The sequence below is a fragment of the Aquarana catesbeiana genome, linkage group LG02 (genome assembly GCF_042186555.1).
Source record: "Aquarana catesbeiana isolate 2022-GZ linkage group LG02, ASM4218655v1, whole genome shotgun sequence".
NCBI classification, from domain to species: domain Eukaryota; kingdom Metazoa; phylum Chordata; class Amphibia; order Anura; family Ranidae; genus Aquarana; species Aquarana catesbeiana.
The window spans coordinates 769290724-769315152 of NC_133325.1; the positions used below are offsets into that span (position 1 = coordinate 769290724).

General features: G+C 44.3%; 1 protein-coding gene across 13 annotated transcripts in view; it reads left to right on the plus strand.

Annotated features, from left to right (window-relative positions):
- The window catches only part of BCL9 (BCL9 transcription coactivator), a 383396-nt gene that overhangs the window by 356469 nt on the left and 2498 nt on the right, over nucleotides 1-24429 (plus strand). For 11 of the 13 annotated variants that reach the window (XM_073617281.1, XM_073617280.1, XM_073617287.1 and 8 more), the window contains 2 exons: nucleotides 9473-9568; nucleotides 22310-22567. The exons of 1 other annotated variant lie outside the window; for it this stretch is intronic. In XM_073617281.1, the coding sequence (XP_073473382.1) occupies nucleotides 9473-9568; nucleotides 22310-22567 (354 nt within the window). The remainder of the gene's footprint in view (nucleotides 1-9472; nucleotides 9569-22309; nucleotides 22568-24429) is intronic. One more of the 13 variants, XM_073617291.1, reaches the window with a different exon arrangement.

Consider the following 24429-nt stretch of genomic DNA (forward strand, 5'->3'; position numbering starts at 1 on the left):
AGCTAAATGACAGCCAGGCGGTAGTTCAGTTATCCTGACTGGGCGTCATATGATGTTCTTCAGGATAACAGCCGCCACACGCCTGTGGGGGCTTGCATCGCAGCGATTGGTGGAGCGGTGTGTCAGTCTGACACACCGCTCCACCGATCTCGGTAAAGAGCCTCCGGCAGAGGCTCTTTACCACGTCATCAGCCGTGTCCAATCGCAATATAAATAGGAAGAGCCATTGACTGGCTTTTCCTCACTCGGGTCTGACAGACGCGAGTAGAGGAGAGCCGATCGGCAGCTTTCCTGATGGGGGGGTCAGCGCAGCCCCCCCCTCAGATGACCACACTGGACCACCAGGGACGCCACTAGGACCACCAGGGAAGTGGGCAACATGTGGATGGCCAGGTATGTACCCCATGGCCATCCACATGTGCAAATTATGCCCGATCTGTGCCAATCAGTGCCCACAAATGGGCACTAATCGGCACCAGTATGTACTAACAGGCATCAGTGATGCCCATCAGTGCAACCCATCATTGCCACCTGTCAGTGCCCATCCCTGCCACCTATCAGTGCCGCCTATGAGTGCCCACCGGTGCCGCCTTATCAGTGCCCATCATTGAACGAGAAAACTTATTTACAAAATTTTTTTAACAGAAACGACGAAAAACGTTTTTTTTTTCCAAAATTTTCGGTCTTTTTTTATTTGTTGCGCAAAAAATAAAAATCCCAGAGGTGATCAAATACCACCAAAAGAAAGCTCTATTTGTGAGAACAAAATGATTAAAAAATTTGTTTGGATACAGTGTAGCATGACCGCACAATTGGCATTCAAAATGCGACAGCGCTGAAAGGTGAAAATTGGCTTGGCCAGGAAGTATTGAAGTGGTTAATATACACTTATTGTAATTTTTTTTTTTTTTTTTTTTTTTTTTTTTTTTTTTACCAAAGACCTGTAGCAGAATACATTTTGGCCTAACTGTATGAAGAAATTAGATTTTATTAGATATGCTTTATAACCGAAAATTTTGTTTAAAAAAAAAAATATATATAGATAGATAGATATATATATATATATATATATATATATATATATATATATATATAAATATCTATATATCTATATATTTTTTTTTTTTAAACAAAATTTTCGGTTATAAAGCATATCTAATAAAATCTAATTTCTTCATACAGTTAGGCCAAAATGTATTCTGCTACAGGTCTTTGGTAAAAAAAAATATATATATATATATATATATATATATATATATATATATATATATATATTATTTTTTTTTTTTTTTTTTTGTGTGTGTAAAAAAATTTATTTTTTCTAATACTTTGTATGTTTTCGTTTTTATATAGCAAAAAATAAAAAACCCAGTGGTGATTAAATACCACCAAAAGATAGCTCTATTTGTGTGAAATAAATTATATAGATTTTATATAGGTACGGTGTTGAATGCGCAATTACCAGTTAACCCCTTCACACCGAGCGTACGCAAATATGCGTTCTCGGCTTGACGGGGTTATACAGCGGTTTAGAGCCAGCGATTGGCTTTCTAGTGATAACAGATGTGGCTAAAAGCCGCTTGGCTGTTATCCTAGGGAGCCGGAGGGGACGCCCCTCCCCCCCCCCCACCGCCTTCTGCTGCTCTCCCATCCCACCGGGAGGACCAGTTGACCAGCAGACACATCCGTCGGCTTAGTAATCCGGAAGTGATGTCATGACGTCACTTCTGTTTTACTCAGCTGCCAATGACCCCAGATCCCTCCATAAAGAATACCTGTCGCTGCCTATTACTGTCACAAGAGATGTTTACCTTCCTTGTGAAAGCAATAAAAATGATCTAACAGTTTTTTTTTTAAAAACTGTATAAAATAAAAAATAGCAAAAATCTAATTTTAAAGCGCCCGTGCGCAGAAGCGAACGCATACGTAAGTCGCAACCGCAAATATAAACAGTGTTCAAACCACACATGTGAGGTATCCCCGTGATCATTGGAGTGAGAGCAATAATTCTAGCACAAGACCTCCTCTGTAACTTTAAACTGGTAACCTGTAGAAATTGTTAAAGTGTCGCCTGTGGAGATTTTTAAGTACCGTAGTTTGTCGCCATTCCACACATGTGTGCAATTTTCAAAGCGTGACATGTTTGGTATCTATTTACTCGGCGTAACATCATCTTCCCCTCAAATTGCGTTTGAAAGAACTCTGCGCAAATACCTTGTGACCTAAAATATTGCAACGATCGACATTTTGTTCTCTAGGGCCTTTGCTATATATATATATATATATATATATATATATATATATATATATATATATATATATATATATATATATATATATATATATATATATATATGTGTGTGTTTTGGTGGTTCTGAGTAATTTTCAAGGAAAAAATATGGATTTTAACATCAAATGTCAGAAATAGGCTTAGGCATGAAAGGGTTAAAGTAGCACAGTGCTGAAAAGCAAAAAATGGCCTGGTCATATTGGGGGGGGGGGTAAAACCTTTTGGTGCTTGAGTGGTTAAAGTGTACTTTGGCCTCCTTTGCTGACATTTAACAGCATTGACACACTTTCAGTTGCTTGGGAGGGTCTCAAAGGCCAGCTAATCGCTGTGATCTCCATATGAAGGGCGTTTTTCTATCTACAAATCATTTCATTCCTGTACTTCCCTGCTGGGTTCAATGTAATAACGAAGGAATGTTCATAGCTTGAGCCCCTCTGTTTTTTTTTTTTTTTTTTTTTTTTCCTCTGCATTTTAAAATGTTCTTCAGGCACACAGAAATCCAGGCATTCTAGTATTTTCATTGACTGTTAGCATTTCTTGCAGTTATCTCTTGTTTTGCCTTCAATAATTACCATTGATTTTTTTTTTTTTTTGCATTGCTCGAGGCCCGCGGTTACCATGGCAGCATTACAGCCGAGTCTGGGGAACATTCATTTTAGTCCGGCGGACATGTCATATTTTAGCTGTTCACAGATTCTGCATATAAAGTACGTCTCGGAGAAGAAGGCGTAGGAAATTTTGTGTTTTTTTTTTTTTTTTTTTAAAGGGGATTCATTTTCTAGGCTCGTGTCACACGAGTGATGCTGTCACGGGGTGACTTTGTTAGCGTCGTTGCCTAAATGCAGTTTACATTTATTTTTATGGAGTGTCACCCTCACTGTGCAAATCAGTGATATGTTGCTCCATTGCTGTCTCTCCCCAGGGTTGTGGTGGGGACATCACAAGCCTTGACATGGTGTCCATGTTCTGCACGGATGATGGCTTACCTTGAACAGTATGAAGGCTGCATGAACTGCAAGGTTAAAATTGTGCATGCATACATGGAAATCTGTGTTACTATCGGCACACTCCATATTTCCTATTATCCATATACCAGCTGGTAGAATAGACTCCTCAGTATTATTGCTGGGTGATAAAACTGTGCTGTCCAAGGGAAGTGATGTAATTATCATAGGAAATTCTCTGTATGGACTGCTTTTCTTTGCCAGGATCTGGGCATGTAATAGGGCGGTTCTATCTCCGTCCCTTGGAAAAAAAGCGTTTCGGCAGCGCCGCAACAGGAGCCCTTTTAACCCCTTGTTAACCCCTTCTTTGGTTAAAAGCGCCCCTCCTCCCGCCCGTAAAGCGGCGCTGCAGCGCCGGTAAAGTGCTGCTAAAACGAATGGCGCTTTACCGTGACCACGGGGCGGTCTAGGTGTGAAAGGGCTCTAAAAGTGATAGTTAACGTAGGATTTGTATTTTATTTTAAAATGCCAAACAAACCTATTCTATTTATCTACCCAAGACTCCCCCTCTTGGGTCCCCCCCGCTGGTGCTCCTGGCTCCTCTCCCCTGCCGAACTGCTTGCTATGGGTGCACTTGTGTAGGCTCGTTCCCGAGCCCCACTCTGTGTGTCCATTGATAACACACAGCATGGCTCGGCCCCCATCTCTCTCTCTCTCAATCTCTCTCTCAATCTCTCTCTCAATCTCTCTCTCAATCTCTCTCTCTCTCTCTCTCTCTCTCTCTCAATCTCTCTCTCAATCTCTCTCTCAATCTCTCTCTCTCTCTCTCTCTCTCTCTCTCTCTCTCTCTCTCTCTCTCAATCTCTCTCTCAATCTCTCTCTCTCTGTGGGTGACAGCAGCAAGAGCCAATGGCTCCCGCTGCTTTCTCTCAGCGAATGAAGAGGAGAGAAAGAGATGAGAGCCTCTGCTCTTGTGCACAGTGCTGGATCGAGATCAGGCTCAGATAAGATTGGGGGGGGGGGAGCAGACCACAAAAGGCTTTTTACTCTAATGCGTTCAGGTAAAAAAAAAAAAAGTTATCTTCACAACCACTTTAAAGAGCGTAATGACATACTACAGAGGAGATGTGCAAAGCCTATGACTTGTGAGCTGTGCAGCCAACAGAGCTCAATCCAAGAGGTCAGAGAGAATCCAAGTCCTCCTGCTATGCATACACAGCAGACAGGCAAACCTTCTGTAAAAGACTCGAGGCGCATAGGTTTTCTGGTGTTCATGCATGTACTAATAAACTTGCAGTTTCAGAGTGTTTGCTTTGGGGAAAAATAAGGATAAAACTTTATAAAACTTTTTTCTTCATGGGCTCATGCACAGAGGCGTGCAATTTGCTGCATTGATTTTTATTTTATGCAAATCTGAACGCAGCCGTATTGCGGTACATAGCAGTACTATGAGCCCATCCACACTGGGGTCTGTTCTGGTCCACAACATTTCGCTGCACCAGTCCTGTGTATGTCTATATATTATGATGTATGTGTATATATATATATATATATATATATATATATATATATATATATATATATATATATATATATATATATATATATATATATATATATATATGTGTGTGTATACATACATACATACACACACACACACACACACACACACACACACACACACACACACACACACACACACACACACACACACACACACACACACACACACACACACACACATACACATACACATACACACACACACACACACACACACACACACACACACACACACACACACATACATACACATACACACACACACACACACACACACACGTACAAGTACAATGCAAATAGACCGTATTGGCTGCTGCTGCTTAGGTCTCAATATCAACAATGTGTAGGCAGCGGCCCCACCAATTCCACATTACTGTTGATTGAGTCATTCATGTGGCAGCACAAGCGCAGAGTGACGTGGCCATTCTGAATGACTGAAAGCAGAGATCATTCTGCCACGAAATGAATGGCTCAACGAGGGCTAAACACCAATAGTGCGTAATTGGTGGCAGTGGTGACTGCTGCCTACTCACCGATGTCTATGCAGTGCCCCAATGTTCTGTTTGCACTGTACACATGTAAGGCTGCTTTCACACGGGCGGACAGATCACACCATCCATTGCCCTCCTCTATGGAGCGGTGGTAGTCAGCATCCAATCCTGTCTGGTGAAAACAGACGTATGGGAATCCATTCATCGGATGGCTGTCGGATGTAAACGGACAGGCTGTCTGTTTCCATCCAACTGACCATAGAGGAAAGCAGGCTGTGTCTGCTCTGCATAAGCAGGGTGGACACAGACCAGTCACCGGCCTGCTCAGCGGGGATCAGCTGAGGAATTCCGCCCTATGTGAAAGGGGCCTTAACCCTTGCACAAACGTTTTCAGCTAAACTGCTTGCCGACCACATCACTTAAATGTACGCCAGCAAGGCAGCTCTCCTGTGCTGGGCCACGTACCTAGTACATGATCCAACACTTTTGAGTAGGGGGTGCACACATGCTGCTAGCGCCACGGCTGTGCTGTGATTAGACACGGCACAAGCCGATCAGCGGGAGCTGACCAGTGGATGTCCGACAACACCTGCTGATTGGCAAGGAGAGACACAGAACAGAGCTCTATGTAAAGCAGGGATCTGATGGATTTTGTTTCCCTGCAATGCCTCCAATTGCCCTTGATGTTTAACTCTTCACCAGCCATTGTCATTAGTACAGTGACCATACATACATTTAGCACTGATCATTGTATTAGTGTCACTGGTTCCCACAAAGTGTAAGTTAGTGTCAGACTGTCTGCCGCAATATGACAGTCCTGCTATAAGTCGCTGATGGCTGCCATTACTAGTATAAAAACAAAAAAAAACAAATCCTGTGTATATCTCAGTTTGTAAACGCTATAACTTTTGCACAAACCAATCAATATGCGCTTATTGGATTTTTTTTTTTTTTTTTTTACCAAAAATTTGTAGCAGAATACACATTGTCCTAAATTTATGAAGAAATTCGATTTTTATTTTACATTTGTTTTTATTGGATACGTTTTATAGCAGAAAGCAAAAAAGTGTGTGTGTATATATTTATTTTCAAAACTTTTTTTTTTTTTGTTAATAGCGCAAAAAAAACAAAAAACCCAGAGGTGATCAAATACCACCAAAAGAAAGCTCTATTTGTGTGAAAAAATTACATAAATGTAATTTGGGTACAGCGTGCAATGGTCAAAGTAACACAGTGCCGTACTGCAAAAAAAATGGCCTGGTCATTAAGGGGTGGTAAATTTTCCAGAGGTCAAGTTGTTTAAAATACTGTCGCACTTCCTCAGGGTATTTACGTCATTTCTATGCAGGATGAGGCAGAGGTGGGCTGATTTCACAATCTCTGACTTGGCTGATCAGAGGAAGCTTTGTATTCATTGATAAAATACAAAGCTGCCTGTGAATGGTTGAGCGCCACTCAGACTGACGTCATTTTGTTCTGGGTGTGAGACAGAAAGATCTCTTATCGCACCCGTAAGACAGTGCTGTATACTACATGTAGACTCAACTGCATACAACTTTTACAGCAAACCCAGCAACCACACATGTTAGTGAGGGAAATGGTCTGTTTGGGTCAGCTTGGCCGAACGAACTTTATAAAGCGGCGTTCCGGCTTCTTCTGTGTTTATTAAAAGTACGCAGCTACAAAAAGTGTATCTGCTGACTTAATAAACACACTCTCACTCACCTGTCCCACAGTCCAGCGATGCACCCGCCGAAGCCTCGGTTCTTCTTCACCCTCCATCACTCCTGTGGTCACCCGGCTGTGACCGCCTGCAGCTTCACAGCCACGTCCGCACTGTGCATGCGCAAGTCACGCTGTGCATCCTGAATGGCCGGGCAATCGTCTGTGACATGTCCCAGAAGATTGCAGGGAGGGAGGGGCCACCTAGGCGCCCAAGCGGAAGTGGGAGCTAGGTATCTGTCAAAACTAGGTACCTGCCCCCAAGGCTCTGTCTTATCAAGAGATGGGTTGGGGACAGTGGAAGGAGGGGAGGATCAGAGAATACAGGATCAAATGGCCTTTTTACACAATGCAAGGGAATAAACTCTTTAGGTTCCACAGTGAGTATAACAAGCATGCTTTACTGCAATTACAGACTGATTTTACTGTTGTGGGTTTAGTAACACTTTAAAACTGGTGATCAGCTTTAACCATACAGGCCTTGGTGAGCGGGAACCAGAGGAATTGAAAAGCCCTCACTCCAATTATTGTAGGGCTGAAACAACTAATTGATTGACAACTAATTGATTGACAACTAGTCGATTATGAAATTAATTGATTACTATTTTCATAATCGATTAATGGGCCAGTAACATAATGGGGTTAAAAGAAAAACTAAAATGATATTTATAGTACAAAAAGAGCAAATCGCTACTGTAAATATTAATTTCACAGTTCTCCAGTAAAAAAATGAAACCCTTACAATAGTGATTATCATTTGTTTTTTTGTTTTTTTTACTATAAAATGCTAATTTTAGTTTTTTTTAATCCCATTATGTTACTAAACGTTTTTTAGACCTGGATCACATCTGTGTTTTCTGGTGCTTTTTGCAGAAACGCACTACAGTTCATTTACATGGTTTCCTATGGGACACGTTCACATCTAGGCTTTATTTTCAGCCACCGCGTATTTGGAAAGGGTCAGGGACTTTTTTCTTAACGCAAATGTAAATTTCTGTAATTTCTGAACAAAAACCACATACACTGTCTGAAAATTCCTTTGACCAAGAAGTTTTTTCTATTATTCCCAAATTTTCCCGTCACTGTGGTTGAAAATGAACGTCGATTTGATCCTAACGATTAAAAAAATCGAACAAACGTTCTTAAAATGACTTTTTTTTTTTTTTTTTTTTTTTGAAGGAAGACATTGTTTTTTAAATTAAAAAAAATTGTTCTCTGAGTCTATTTACCAGATTCACCCTTTTAATAGTATATATATATCCTCTAATAGTATATACAATATATCTCTTCTAATAGTATATACAGTATATATCTTCTCTAATAGTATATACAATATATCTCTTCTAATAGTATATACAGTATATATCTCCTCTAATAGTATATACAATATATCTCTTCTAATAGAATATAAAGTATATATCTCTTCTAATGATATATACAATATATATGTCTTATAGTATATACAGTATATATCTCTTCTAATAGTATATATCTCCTCTAATAGTATATACAATATATCTCTTCTAATAGTATATACAGTATATATCTTCTCTAATAGTATATACAATATATCTCTTCTAATAGTATATATCTCCTCTAATGGTATATACAATATATCTCTTCTAATAGAATATACAGTATATATCTCTTCTAATGGTATATACAATATATATGTCTTATAGTATATACAGTATATATCTCTTCTAATAGTATATATCTCTTCTAATAGTATATACGATATGTGTCTTCTAATAGTATATACAGTATATATCTCTTCTCATATATACAGTATATATCTCCTCTAATAGTATATACAATATATCTCTTCTAATAGTGTATATATCTCCTCTAGTAGTATATATATATATATATATATAGTATATCGCTTCTGTCTATTATTCTCAGAGTGGATTAGATATTTTGCTCCCTTACCATATAGTTTGTTTATATTTACCACTGCATAGAGATATTTAAGAATAAATTGCCTTTTTTTAAACTTTACATATTAAATAATACACCACACATTTTTTAAGGTTATTAATCAAAACAATAATCGGCCAACTAAATCAATTATGAAAATAATTGTTACTTGCAGCCCTAAATCATTGCATAGCTCTGTAAATTCTTCTGTCATAAGAAGTCTTTACTGTTCTGTTTTTAGTTTTTCATTATTGATGCCTAATGCTAGCCAAACATCGCTTTTATTTTTTTTATTTTTTACGGTCAATTCCTGGTGTCGGCTTCACTCAGCTCAACAATAGTCAAATTTAAAAATCGAATGAGCTGGGTGGTAAAATGTGTGACCTGAACAATGACTGCGCACCTCTTATCAGATGCCGTCGCTGTTTTGGGCAACTCAGGCAGTCAGCTGAATTTACAGTATCTGGCAGCAGCAATTCCTCCAGCCACAGTGTTTAGCATGGATGGGGGGGGAAATCTAATGGTTTTCTCTTTCTACACAGGTATGACTAGTATTCGTCGTGTTCTAGTTCCCTTAACAGCCGCAGAACAAATGCATGACTTGGGTGGCCCGACCTTCTTCTGGCAGCTAATAAACGGTACAAGCAGTCTCCCGATGTGTGTAGAATTTTGGAGCGTTGTGGGGGTGGGGCTTGACTTCAGCACAGCTCTGGGTACATTAATGAAATGTCGGGCAGGGTTTGATTTGTGCCCAGCCAGGGGACTGCTGCAGAGGAGCCATTCTCTGGCGATGGCACAATACTTCACTCATACATTTGCCTTGCTGTGAGCCTTGTGCTTGGATTCATTATCTTCAACTGTTCTTTGATGCCTATTTTTTTTTTTTTTTTTTTTAATGTTCTATAGAACAATTATTTTGCTTTATTATAAAGCAGGGCTGTGTCACTGAAGTGCACAAAACAAGGTTCTGCCTGCCTGGGTTTGGCTTTTTTTTAATGCTCATCTCTGATATTTAAAGGGGTGGTAAATCTTGGGTGATCTACATTTTTTTTTTTTTTAATAGTCGCTGATATAGCAGCTAACTGCAAAATAATGCAGATGTTTTGTACTGGCCGGGTGCTATGATATGCACCCTCCATAGAGATCTCTTCTCTGTCAAGTAAACTGCATTAAATGGAAGACATAAGGTTTTACACATTGAAAACAGCACAGTGCTACCAAGGTAAGTCTCGGTTCACACTGATGCAGTGCAAATCTAATGCGATTTCACAGTACGATTTCTAATGCAAATTAATGTGATTTCTGAGGGGATTTGGCATAGCTGGAGATGAAATTCGCAAAAGACCCCTTTTTTTTTTTTTTTTTAACCGAATCAGATTCGCACCACATAAATGTGAACGGGTTTCATTGAAAACAATGGGGTTTTTTTTCACATGGCATCCAAATCTATGCCTTATTTAATCTGCATAGAATTTGCATCAGTGTTAACCCGGGACTAAGTGCCCGATTCACACTTGTGTGCTGCGGATTCCACGCAGCATCAAAATTGCACCCTGTTCATGTGAACGGTTCACAAAACGCAGAGCGATTTTTGCAGAATCGGATTGCATGGGTGTGAACACCCATGCAATCCAATTCTGGTGCAGCCCAAAATAAAAAATGCTACGTCCATTGACACAGGCAGCTGGACTTGGCCCCGCTCTCGTGTCACAGCATTTGATTGTCAGCAGTGGGAGCGCTCTGCCCAATGAGGAGCGAGACAGTGGCGGAAGCTGCTGCACTCGTTTACATAGATGGATCGCGTTTGGGTAAGAAAAAGGGGGGGGGGGGGAGCTGCAGCATAGAAGGTATTTTACTTTAATGCATAGAACCACTTTATTTCCAAAGCTTTAGTGCCAGTTCACACAGGGGCGGCACAGCTGAGGCGACCTGCACACGACTTCAGCGGCGACTTGCAAAACGACTTCTGTATAGAAGTCAATGCAAGTCGCCTGAAGTCGCCCCAAAAATATTACAGGAACCTTTTTCTAAGTCGGAGCGACTTGCGTCGCTCCTATTAGAACGGTTCCGTAGTACAGAACGGGACGCGACTTTTCAGGAGGCTAGGTCGCCTGACAAGTCACCCCTGTGTGAACCGGCACTTAAAGTGATATTAAATGTTACAAAATAAAAATAACGATACTTACCTGCTCTGTGCAGTGGTTTTGCACAGAGCAGCCCTGATCCTCCTTTTCTGGGGTCCCAGCAGATACTCCTGGCTCCTCCTCTTTTCCAAGTGCTCTGTAGCAAGCCGCTTGCTATAGGGGTACTCGTGCATGCTCGCTCCTGAGCCTGCTCTGCATGTCCATAAGATTTTTAACGACTCACCGGGGCAAATTCTGTACTTTTTTGCACACTTTTTTTTTTTGCTAGAAGTTAACCCCCTCTAAAAAAAAAAAAAGTATATATCTCTTCTGAAAAGCAGAGACCCTTTGAAAATAAAATGATGGTAGTTTTTTTGTCACATGATATTTGTGATGTTTTGTTTGTAAATTATAAAAGAAGGGGTTGCATTAAATAGATACAAACAAACATGAACAGCCTTAGCCCCGGTTCACACGGGCGGCACGACTTGCAGGTCACCTCACCGAGGCGACCTGCACACGACTTCCACGGCGACTTGCAAAACGACTTCTGTATAGAAGTCTATGCAAGTCGCCCCCAAAGTAGTAGAGGAACCTTTTTCTAAGTCGGAGCGACTTGCGTATTAGAACGGTTCCATTATACAGAACGGGAGGCGACTTGTCAGGCGGCTAGGTCGCCTGACAAGTCGCCCCTGTGTGAACCGGCACTTAAAATTACACATGCCCGTGAAACTGAAAAAAGATGGTACCAGAAAGTTCTCTAAAGCTGATTTAAAAGCCTTTATAAGTTATCAGTTTAGAGTTGACCATGAATTATGGCTCTAGAATGATTGCACTCACTCACATGTTGCGCAATTGTTTACATACATGTGCTCACTTTACACTGCTCCTTTTTTGTATGGGCTTTGAGAGGTGTGCTTCGAAAAAAAATGTTTTTGTTTTGTTTTTGTTTTTTCTTTATTCCTTTTTTAACTTTATTGCTATCACAAGGGGGCTAACATTCACCCCCATGTGATAGCATTGGGCAGATGACAGGCCCTCTCTATAAAGACGTTGGGGCTCTTAGACCCCCAATGTCTCCCTTGCCCTCCAGTGCAGCTAATTAGTCACAGACCATGCTTGATTAGCTGCATCCTCTGCTACATCAGACAAGGAATTCCAGCTGTGAACCTGGAATTTACATAATACACATTACACATAGTCACAGGAGGGATCAGGGAGATCCCCATTGAAAGTGATTGATTGGGTGGCTGTAGAGCCGCCCGGATCAATTTTATCGGAAAGCCTTTCGCCAGCTGTTAAAGCCGGTACCAAGCAAGCTGTGAGCTTGCTTTTAACCACTTGTCTACCATGCCATTTTTGAACATATCCTGGGAGACAAGTGCTTAATGAAGATGTCTTGCTCAAGAACCAGTCTCCACCATCCGACTGGACAATAGTGGAGTATCGGCACACTGATGTGGTCATAGGTCTGCATTGTTCCCTGTGCGGTGTCCTAAAGCCTGATTGGGTTACATTGTTCATTGGAAGCTTTTACTGTACTTTATCAATGCCTGTGTTGATGGGCTTATGTTCACTTCTTCATAAAGGTTTTGCATTCCCATAAAATTCTATGGGAATACAAAACCCGCTTAAAGCAGATCAGAAGGAGGTCAATTGCAGGTCAGGTGCACCTGTCAATGAATTCTGAATGGTCTCAGAAGTGTCTCAAACTGATATTGACAGAAGCCCAAAGCCTGATGACGGGGGGCCCCTTTTACTCCTGATATTTCTTTATGGGAACGGTGATTTGTGTGGCCTGTCCACATCTTTGCAGTTTAGCTTGGAGTGTTCAGAAGTGAATGGTAAATCCACATGGCATGCATGTGTTGCCTTGGTTCAGTGCATCTCTCAGTCTTTAAAGTGAAGCTGTATGCCTATTTAACCTAAAAGTCCTAGCTTAGGTACAGGCTCTTTCACAGGTATGAGCAGTAAACCTGATTATGATGTGTTGCAGCATGAGTGTTTATACACTATATTGTCAAAAGTATTGGGACGCCTGCCTTTACACGCACATGAACTTTGATGGCATCCCAGTCTTAGTCCGTAGGGTTCAATATTGAGTTGGCCCACTCTTTGCATCTATAACAGCTTCAACTCTTCTGGGAAGGCTGTCCTCAAGGTTTTGGAGTGTGTCTATGGGAATGTTTGACCATTCTTCCAGAAATGCATTTGTGAGGTTAGGCACTGATGTTAGACGAGAAGGCCTGGCTCGCAGTCTCCGCTCAAATTCATCCCAAAGGTGTTCTATCAGGTTGAGGTCAGGACTGTGTGCAGGCAAGTCAAGTTCCCCCACCCCAAACTCTCTCATCCATGTCTTTGTGGACCTTACTTTCTAAAGGCAGAATTTTTTTTACCTTAACCAATTAATGACCGGAAGGTTTTACCCCCTTCCTGACCAGGCCATTTTTTGCGAAACGGCACTGCATTACTTTAAAATTTGCGTGGTCGTGCGCTGTACCCAAATAAAATTTGTCTTTTTTCCCACAAATACAGCTTTCTTTTGGTGGTACTTTTCTGGGGAGAACCTAAAATTTGGATTTTCTTTTACTTTCACTTTCAATAATAATGGTAAACAGGATAAATGGAGAGGGGGATCTCCCTAACGGGGGGCACAGCAATAAAAACTGACGTGTTCTTACTCATCTCTACTCTATCCAAAACAAAAAAAAAAAAAGATTTGCCTTTAGTTATACTTTAAGGCAGGGGTTTTCAAACCTGAACAAAGGGCCAGTTTACTGTCCTTCAGATTTTGAGAGGGCTGGACCGTGGCCAGGGGGACCAGAAAATGCCCCAGCGTCAATGTGGGTAAAGAATTGCCCCATCATTGGTATTATGGGAAGAAATTGGGCCCCATCATTGACGTCATTGGGAGCAATGGGGCCCCGTCATTGGTTTCAGTGGGAGGAATAGTTCCCCATTGTTGGTGGAGAAGGAATAGTGCCTTGTGTCAGTGGGGAGAATGGTGTCTCAAGGGGTCTGATAAAGGCAAGCAAAGGGCCACAGTTTGAAGATTAACCACTTGCTTACTGGGCACTTAAACCCCCCTCCTATCCAAACCAATTTTCAGTGCTGTCGCACTTTGAATGACAAAGTGGTCATACAATACTGTACCCAAATTAAATTTTTACCATTTTTTTCCCCCAAATAGAGCTTTCTTTTGGTGGTATTTGATCACCTCTGCGGTTTTTATTTTTTGTTAAAAAGATGTAAAAAGACTGAATTGGAAAAAAAAAAATGTATTTTTTTTTATATTTTGTTATAAAAAATTTAAAACAGGTAATTTTTCTCCTTCATTGATGTACGCTGATAGGCGGCACTGATAGGTGGCAGTGATGGGCACTGATCAGTTAGACTGATAGGCAGCACTGCTAGGTGGCACTGATTGGCACTACTGGTGGGCACTGTTAGGCGGCACTTGTGGGCACTGTTAGGCGGCACTTGTGGGCACTGTTAGGTGGCACAGATGAGGCAGATGTGCCTCTTCCACTTCGGGACCTTTTGTCCCTCACATCTGAGCCGGTGATCGGCTGTTTTTTCTACTCACGCTATCAGCGTGAGTAGAAAAAAAAAAGATTACCGATATTTTGTATACATCATGTGATCAGCTGCCATTGGCTGACAGCTGATCACATGGTAAGGGGCCGGGACCGGCCCCTTACTTGGATCGGTGATCAGCCGAGTCTCAGTGACTCGGTGATGACAGCGCGCTCCCTGCAGGGCGCGTGCACAGGGGAGGCCGTCATATGACGACCTCCCGGGAATTCAGGTCCACGCTGTGGCCGTCATTCGGCCACAGCGCAGATGTCAAGTGGTTAAGAAACCTGTAAACAATGCTTACCTGACCCCTATCTTTATCCATTGATGTGCACCATTTAGGAGATATTCAACCTGGATGCAGCCACTGACGTCACCTGTGCAAGCTCTCTGAAGGTCCCGCAGACCTTCTGAGCTTTATGCAGGAACTGCGGGACTGACATCATTGCAGCATGATGATCACTCTTATAAGCAATAGTTTTAGCTGCCATGAATGGCTTTCATTCATGACCGCCTAATTGCTATTGTGATGGGTGATTTGCTACTGCTGTATACGTGGCACAGGGTGCCACATACCATGTGACAGTTGTGGGGCCAATCACAGCATCACAGTAGTAAGAAAGTGGTAATGAATGGAAGCCATTCATGACAGTTTTGCTTACATTGTAATCGTTGGACTTGCTGCCTGTAGCTGCCGCCTGCCTACACTAAATGCAGAAAGTGCTTGAAACACATGGACACAGAAGATTCATGTGTCTAAAATGTTTGTTGAATGCCAGATTCAATACTATATAAATATGCGCCTTTAAGATTCCAGCAAGTCTAAAATGTGTTTAACCTGTTTAATTTTGATAATCACATGGTACAAGGTGCTGTGATTGGCCCATGTACCATGTGATAGCTGTATGCCAATCACAGCATCACAGTACTAAGCAAAACTGTCTTGCTGACCTTCTAATCATGTGATCACTATGACCAATCATAGTGATCACATAATTCGAGTACCAATCACCACGATCCACTCTGTCCACTGGACGCAGCGGTCACGGGTTCACACTGCTGCGCTCCTCAGGGGATGTGTGCATGTGCTCAGTGATGTACCAGGACGTCGCTAAGCCTGCAGATGCTGCCCGCTTGCAGTATTATTACTGTCAGCTGATCTTAAAGTGGATCTAAGCCCAAGTGCAAAAAATGGCTGCATTAGTTGTTTTTTGTTTTTTTTTTCCTCAGGCATTCTCCCTTTACTTTCACACTTTCACCTGATAATCCTGCCAGTAGCACACTTCCTGTCCCAGGGTGAAAACTCTCACTAGGGCATAAAGTGTTAGGCCCGCTTCAGTTTGGCTGCAGTGAAGGTTTACCCGCAGTTTTTGTGCAGTTAACCCAAAACAATTTCCCATACACTTTCTATTAGATCGTGTGTTTCCTAAAAGCACACCAAAGAGCAAAATTAATAGTTGGCGTTTTTGTTTACTTTTTTTGAAGGCTAATTTCCAGCAAAATCTAACCCCAAAATCTAATCCCACTCCCTCCTCCCTTTTTCCTTGCCTAAAGCTGCGGTCAGGTGACAGTCTTCTCTCCCCTTCTGTTTGCATCCAGTGGGGTTGTCTTTATTATTGCCTGGTTGATGTGGGCACTTCCTAATGGCTATCCAGAGGTGGAGCCTTTCTCAATCCAGGATATGAGTGACTGCTTTAGACCAGCTAGCGCAGGCAAATATTGCAGTGCTGAATTAGCGGAGCTCCATAACTGGGATTGGCCCCAGTGAAGGACCCTCATGGTGCACTTAGACAAAAAGAAAAAAGGGTGGGTGGGTTAGAGGAAGTTCCCGTTTTTGCCCAGAGATTTGCTTCATAGTACAAGTTCACCATTTCACAAAAATGTAAAAGCTAAACTGCTACCCTCCACCCTCACCACTTCCTAGTCCCTGCTGCATTTAACTGCGTAGGTGATTAGCTGTCACTGCCCATGCAGCTGGTGCAAGGGTCCCAGGGTTTTGAAAGCCCTGCTCTTCTTCCCTGTCTTTTCTTAGGGCTTCTGGGATCGATTAGAGTGATTGCAGGTAACCATTTTAACCAATTGGAATCACTGTGATTCACAGCAAAGGGCCGCACATAAAAAACGTCAATATTCACTTGCAGTGATGACAAAAACACAACGGCATATAGTCAAAGACTATGGGCATGGTACAAGAGATGGTTCTAGACTGGGGTACAAGGATGCGGGAGGTGGCAGAGACTGTGGACAGGGTGCGGTGGATGGTCAGAGACTGGGGACGGGGTGCGGTGGATGGTCAGAGACTGGGGACGGGGTGCGGTGGATGGTCAGAGACTGGGGACGGGGTGCGGTGGATGGTCAGACTGGGGCCGGGGTGCGGTGGATGGTCAGAGACTGGGGACGGGGTGCGGTGGATGGTCAGAGACTGGGGGCGAGGTGCGGTGGATGGTCAGAGACTGGGGGCGAGGTGCGGTGGATGGTCAGAGACTGGGGGCGAGGTGCGGTGGATGGTCAGAGACTGGGGGCGAGGTGCGGTGGATGGTCAGAGACTGGGGACGGGGTGCGGTGGATGGTCAGAGACTGGGGACGGGGTGCGGTGGATGGTCAGAGACTGGGGACGGGGTGCGGTGGATGGTCAGAGACTGGGGACGGGGTGCGGTGGATGGTCAGAGACTGGGGGCGAGGTGCGGTGGATGGTCAGAGACTGGGGGCGAGGTGCGGTGGATGGTCAGAGACTGGGGGCGAGGTGCGGTGGATGGTCAGAGACTGGGGGCGAGGTGCGGTGGATGGTCAGAGACTGGGGGCGAGGGGCGGTGGATGGTCAGAGACTGGGGACGGGGGGGCGGTGGATGGTCAGAGACTGGGGGCGAGGTGCGGTGGATGGTCAGAGACTGGGGGCGAGGGGCGGTGGATGGTCAGAGACTGGGGACGGGGGGGCGGTGGATGGTCAGAGACTGGGGACGGGGGGGCGGTGGATGGTCAGAGACTGGGGACGGGGGGGCGGTGGATGGTCAGACTGGGGACGGGGGGGCGGTGGATGGTCAGAGACTGGGGACGGGGGGGCGGTGGATGGTCAGAGACTGGGGACGGGGTGCGGTGGATGGTCAGAGACTGGGGACGGGGGGGCGGTGGATGGTCAGAGACTGGGGACGGGGGGGGGGGGGGGGCGGTGGATGGTCAGAGACTGGGGACGGGGGGGGGGCGGTGGATGGTCAGAGACTGGGGACGGGGGGGGGGGGCGGTGGATGGTCAGAGACTGGGGACGGGGGGGGCGGTGGATGGTCAGAGACTGGGGACGGGGGGGGGGTGGATGGTCAGAGACTGGGGACGGGGGGGGGGTGAATGGTCAGAGACTGGGGACGGGGGGAGGGCGGTGGATGGTCAGAGACTGGGGACGGGGGGGGGGGGCGGTGGATGGTCAGAGACTGGGGACGGGGGGGGCGGTGGATGGTCAGAGACTGGGGACGGGGGGGGGGTGAATGGTCAGAGACTGGGGACGGGGGGAGGGCGGTGGATGGTCAGAGACTGGGGAGGGGGGGGGGGGCGGTGGATGGTCAGAGACTGGGGACGGGGGGGGCGGTGGATGGTCAGAGACTGGGGACGGGGGGGGGCGGTGGATGGTCAGAGACTGGGGACGGGGGGCGGTGGATGGTCAGAGACTGCGTACAGGGTACATAAGAATGCTGTTAATGACTGCGCCTACAGGGCAGTAAGGAAACCGATTAACGCCTACAGGGACCCCAAGGTCTGCACAAAAAGTGCCAAAAGGCTGCAGGTTGGGCACCAGGGGTGTAGGGTGGGGGGATTTTTTGTGAAAAGGTGAACTTACATTTTAGGTTGAGATTGACCCAGGACTTTCCAGTTGGCACTTGTAAGCTCTGAGCCCAGGGCCTTCTGATTCCTCCTGTACTGAATTGTAATGTAACTGTACTGTCTGCCCTCATGTTGTAAAGCGCATTTTGTAATACTTCAATAACCAGTAGGGAGCCTTTGGCAGTAGGGATGAACTCAGGTGTGTTTGGACACAAATCTGAACGCGTCTGACTGTCCTGCCGGAAAGTTGAGCCGACAGCCAATGATAGGCGGCAGAGGCATTCCCTACCCTGCAGCACCATTGAGCTTAATATTTGCATACACCTGCATCTGCTGATCATTGACATGCAGTTTTCACTGAAGGTAGCCTCTGTTTATTTTATTTATTACAGCTCATGTATTTGTTACTCCCATGTACAGTTTCTTCTTGCCTGGGCTTGCAACTAGTTTCCTTCAAAGTAGACCTAAATGTTTAAATTATTTGTGCTTCATTTAGATAAGGCAGGTGTTTGTGTGGTAGGGACTGTAAACCAAACTGAGTGCTAAACCCTGGACCACATGAGGGGTTTTAATCTCTTGCTACTGGAAGGTTTGACTATTCGTTGACAATCATATTAGCAGCTCATAGAAGTCAATGTGCTGCAAATGAGGCGACTGCCAATAAATGGCTAAATCAGTCAACTGATATGTGTATACCGCTGAACAATTGAACGTACAAACTTGCGTTGTGCTCTCCATCAAGACGTGACTTGGCATTTTTTCAGCACATCAGATCTTCATACCGCGCACTTGGATCAGAAGAAAACAATCACATCTAATGGGAAGCTGTTGTAGGTGCCCTCTAGTGGATACTATAGGAATATCTGGCTAAGTACAGCCTAGCTCCAGCACAATATTCCAGCCAAATCTAAAGGGACAATTTTGGCTGAATTTGCTCCTTAAGGCTAGCCATGTATGTTCAGATTTCCCCAGTGGAGCTGAACAAGAGAAATGGCTATATTAAGCTAGGTCATGGGTGCACAACCTGTGGCCCTCTAGCTGTTGTGGAACTACAAGTCCCATGAGACATTGCAAGTCACTGACAGTTACAAGCATGACTCCTAAAGGCATGATGGAATTTGTAGTTCTGCAACAGCTGGAGGGCCACAAGTTGAGCATCCATGCTGTAGAGCAGAGGTCTCCAAACTGCGGCCAGGGTCCAGATGCGGCCCTTTGCCTGCCTGTACCCGGCCCTTGGGGCACTTTTCCTTCCATTGACACAAGACACTATTTCTTCCACTGACAACAATGGGGCAATAATTGCTGCTGCTAACACTATGGTGCACCATTTCTCCCATTGACACCAACAATGGAGCACTAATTCTCCCAATTACACCAACAATGGAGCGCTATTTCTCCCACTGACACCAATGATGAGGCACCATTTCTCCCACTGACACCAATGATGAGGCACAATTTCTCCCACTGACACCAATGATGAGGCACCATTTCTCCCACTGACACCAATGATGAGGCACAATTTCTCCCACTGACACCAGTGATGAGGCACCAATGATGAGGCACCATTTCTCCCACTGACACCAGTGATGAGGCACCATTTCTCCCACTGACACCAATGATGAGGCACCATTTCTCCCACTGACACCAATGATGAGGCACCATTTCTTCCAATGATGAGGTACCATTTCTCCCACTGACACCAATGATGAGGCACCATTTCTTCCAATGATGAGGTACCATTTCTCCCACTGACCCCAATGATGAGGCACCATTTCTCCCACTGACCCCAATGATGAGGCACCATTTCTCCCACTGACCCCAATGATGAGGCACCATTTTTCCCACTGACCCCAATGATGAGGCACCATTTCTCCCACTGACCCCAATGATGAGGCACCATTTCTCCCACTGACACCAATGATGAGGCACCATTTCTCCCACTGACACCAATGATGAGGCACCATTTCTCCCACTGACACCAATGATGAGGCACCATTTCTCCCACTGACACCAATGATGAGGCACCATTTCTCCCACTGACACCAATGATGAGGCACCATTTCTCCCACTGACACCAATGATGAGGCACCATTTCTCCCACTGACACCAATGATGAGGCACCATTTCTCCCACTGACACCAATGATGAGGCACCATTTCTCCCACTGACACCAATGATGAGGCACCATTTCTCCCACTGACACCAATGATGAGGCACCATTTCTCCCACTGACACCAATGATGAGGCACCATTTCTCTCACTGACACCAATGATGAGGCACCATTTCTCCCACTGACACCAATGATGAGGCACCATTTCTCCCACTGACACCAATGATGAGGCACCATTTCTCCCACTGACACCAATGATGAGGCACCATTTCTCCCACTGACACCAATGATGAGGCACCATTTCTCCCACTGACACCAATGATGAGGCACCATTTCTCCCACTGACACCAATGATGAGGCACCATTTCTCCCACTGACACCAATGATGAGGCACCATTTCTCCCACTGACACCAGCGATAGGGCACCATTCCTCCCCCCAAATACCAAAGATGCGTTCTTTAATCCCAGTGACGCTAGGATCATTTTTTACTCCCAATGGCTGCAGTCCGGCCCCCGTAAAGCCTGGAGGACCGTAAACTGGCCCTTTGTTTAGAAAGTTTGGAGACCCTTGCTCTAGAGCGGGGACCACCAAACTACGGTCCTCCAGCTGTTGCGGAACTACACGTCCCATGAGGCATTGTAAAACTGACATTCACATACATGACTAGGCATGATGGGAATTGTAGTTCCTGAACTGGAGGGCCGTAGTTTGGAGACCCCTGCTCTAGATGGATACATCCTCTCACTTTGCCTTGAATGGACAAGGTAAAGCCTGGTACACACTATGAGCTTATCGAACAAATAATTTTTTTTTTTTTTTCATGCTAGTCTCAATATTGAAAATCAGGAGGTTACGAAAATTCTCATACAGCAGAATAACAATTTGGAAGCGATGTAACATATTATTGTATTTGTATTGTATTTTCAGATGAAAACTGTACTGATTAAATGAAAATCGCACTTGAATAATTTCCATGCTTGTCCCTTCGAATAATTTTGCACGACCTGTCCTGATTGGCTCTCGAAAGCTGTGTATGAACTATCAGATTATCGTACGATTTTCTGATCGTCTGTACTAGGCTTAACGTGGTCTCTTTAGGAGTAATGGGAAAAATTAGGGGATGTGATGCACACTGAAGAGCTGAGAAATTGTGTGTTATTTAGCTTAAGTTGCGACTTTCATCGGTTGTATTCAAAGTAAAGCATACATGGGTGTGCGAATATAAATCTTCCATATGTTAGCATTCACTGTTCTAGTAACGTTTGGTTGATTTTAAGGGTTGTGGCAACCTGCAAGTTCTTTATGGTTCAGTTTTCATAAAAGGCCATCTCCTCCCAAACTTAATATTTCAGTTTTAGGTGGGCGACAATGGGGTTGAATCGCCCGTCGGCTTCTTATGTCTCGGAGACTCCAGCGGCGTGATTTTGTCGCGTTATTCTGTCTCCGCCCCCTGCAGCGGTGTCACTTCTCCAGCAGCTGGATTCCCTAACTGGTCTAGAATATGGAGAATCCACCACGGGAGCAGGACCATCCTTTTTGGCTCTGTTATTGGCCGCTGCAGTTGGGTGGAACTAAGACTTCTGGTGAGGACATCTCACCACTGGTGGCCCTCAAAGATATAAGAAGCCAGCATGTGATTCAGCTTGCCATCAGTCACACAGCGCTGAAATATCAGTTATGGATGGAGTTGGCCTTTAGCTTGTTTTTATAAAGGTCACTTTCTAATTAATTTTTTTTATTTATTTTTTTGGTCACAGGAGGCCCCCCTCCACCAGTCAGCCAATCAGCGCCAATAAATCACCCTGGAAGTCTTCCCTCCAGCACTAGTTACACGATGGCATCTGAGCCCACCCTCTCCCAGAATCCTCTCTCCATTATGATGTCTAGGATGTCAAAGTTTGCTATGCCCAGCTCCACGCCTCTTTACCACGATGCCATCAAGACGGTGGCAAGTTCGGACGACGATTCCCCTCCTGCCCGCTCACCCAACCTACCGTCTATGAATAACATGCCAGGTAAATCAGCCGCCGGCCGGCAAAACAGTCCATCCAAAACTGATATTTTGGTTGTGGGGCATTAGTGTGTTGAATCGACCACTGACAACTTATATCACTGAAGCACACCAGTGGTGAGGTCAATTCGAATGGTTTTCTCCATCCACAAAGTTTGTCAAAATATAGGAAAATTCGGTACATCTCTGCAATACATGCACATTTCTTCATGTTGGCTTTTTTTTTTTAATCTTTTATAAATGCTGCAAGTATAAAAAAAAAGTACCTGCTCAACTGCCAGAAATTCATTGAGCAAGTACAGGTGTGTAAGCACTTCCACCTTCTCACATCCCAGCTCGGTGCTCAGACCTACAGGCTGCCGAAGCCTCAGGTAGCATGAACCATAAGAGAATTCGTTACTTGGAGCAACCAACGCGTTTCGGCCATCAGGCATTAGCCATGGTCATATTGCCTGACGGCTGAAACGTGTTGGTTGTTTTACACCTGTAATACATGTTTTTTCAATAAAGGATAACCATTGTTGGATGACATTCCAAGTGCCGACTTCTCTTGCATTCCCCCCCATGCTGTTGCTTTTCCTGTTTTATATTTTTTTAATTCAACACGGGTGCTGCAGTGGGTGCTCGGTCCTTGTTCCCTGCCCCCCTCCCTTGGGTCACCTACCTACCCTCAGCTCCTGAGGGGGGAATCCCTGCTGTGATGTTGTTTTCACAGCATAGGAGCCAGATGTCATTTTTTCCTGGCCTTTACCATATGGTCTGGTTATTAACCCTTATATGTACACATAACCCAACTGTGGATGTCTCCTGATGAAGTGGGCATTGTCCCGCGAAATGCATAGAGACTACAACTTCTGCAAACCAATAATGCTTTAATAATCATGTTGATATCTTTAATGTACATTGGTGAATTTGTGTTTTTATCATGACATAATCTATGTTTCAATTGTAATTGTCTTCTGTGTAAATTAAAATGCATTTCTTTTTATATAGTTTTTTTTTTTTATATATATACTTGAGGTATTACTTTATTCTGCACCACTCATAAAAGTCTAATGGCCAAATTGTGCTTTTGTTTTGTTCTTGAATATTGGGGACTGAGTGCTGTTTTGGTCTGAGCACAGGTGGCCCCCTTTTTTCTTTTTACACACTAAAACAGTGATCAGTAAAACAAAATGCACGGTCAATGTACTAATGACACTGGTTGGGAAGGGGTTAAACATCTAGGGCAATCAAAGGGTTAAATGTGTGCCTAGCCAGTGTTTTTGTGTACTGAGAAAGGTGCTTTTACTAAGGAAAGTGATGGATTTTATTTGCAGGGAATGAAAATCCATCACTTCCCCCATCAGGACAGAGCTCTGCCTTGTTTACATAGACAGAGCTCTGTTCTGTGTGTTTTTCCTGACAACAGATGGGTGCCGGTGGACATCCATTGGCTGGCACCCACTGTGACAAATCACAGCAGAAGCCCTGGACCGGTAAATCGGCGACCCGAAGTCTCACAGCGGGTCATCGTGGGACTCGGGTTCACCCTACAGATTTTCTGTAAAGGACTTGCACTTTACAGACCAATGCCATATTGCGCTTTCATATTTCCTCTCGCCCAGAAATGATATGGATGGGAAGTCAGCGGCAGCCCTCATGTTTGCCTTTTTTAGCCGATTAAACAGCCTTTCGTTACCCAACATCTGTAAGGTAATGCCAAACCACTCTGGTATTAACTGTTCCTACTGATTGAACTGTGACTGGCATTGGTTTAAAAATAAAAGTTAGCAGTTGGATTTGTGTTAGTCTAGTAAGTGAAGGGAATAATCGGTTTACTGTGAGCATCAGTATATACATTACTTTAAATGTGAGACCCTGAGA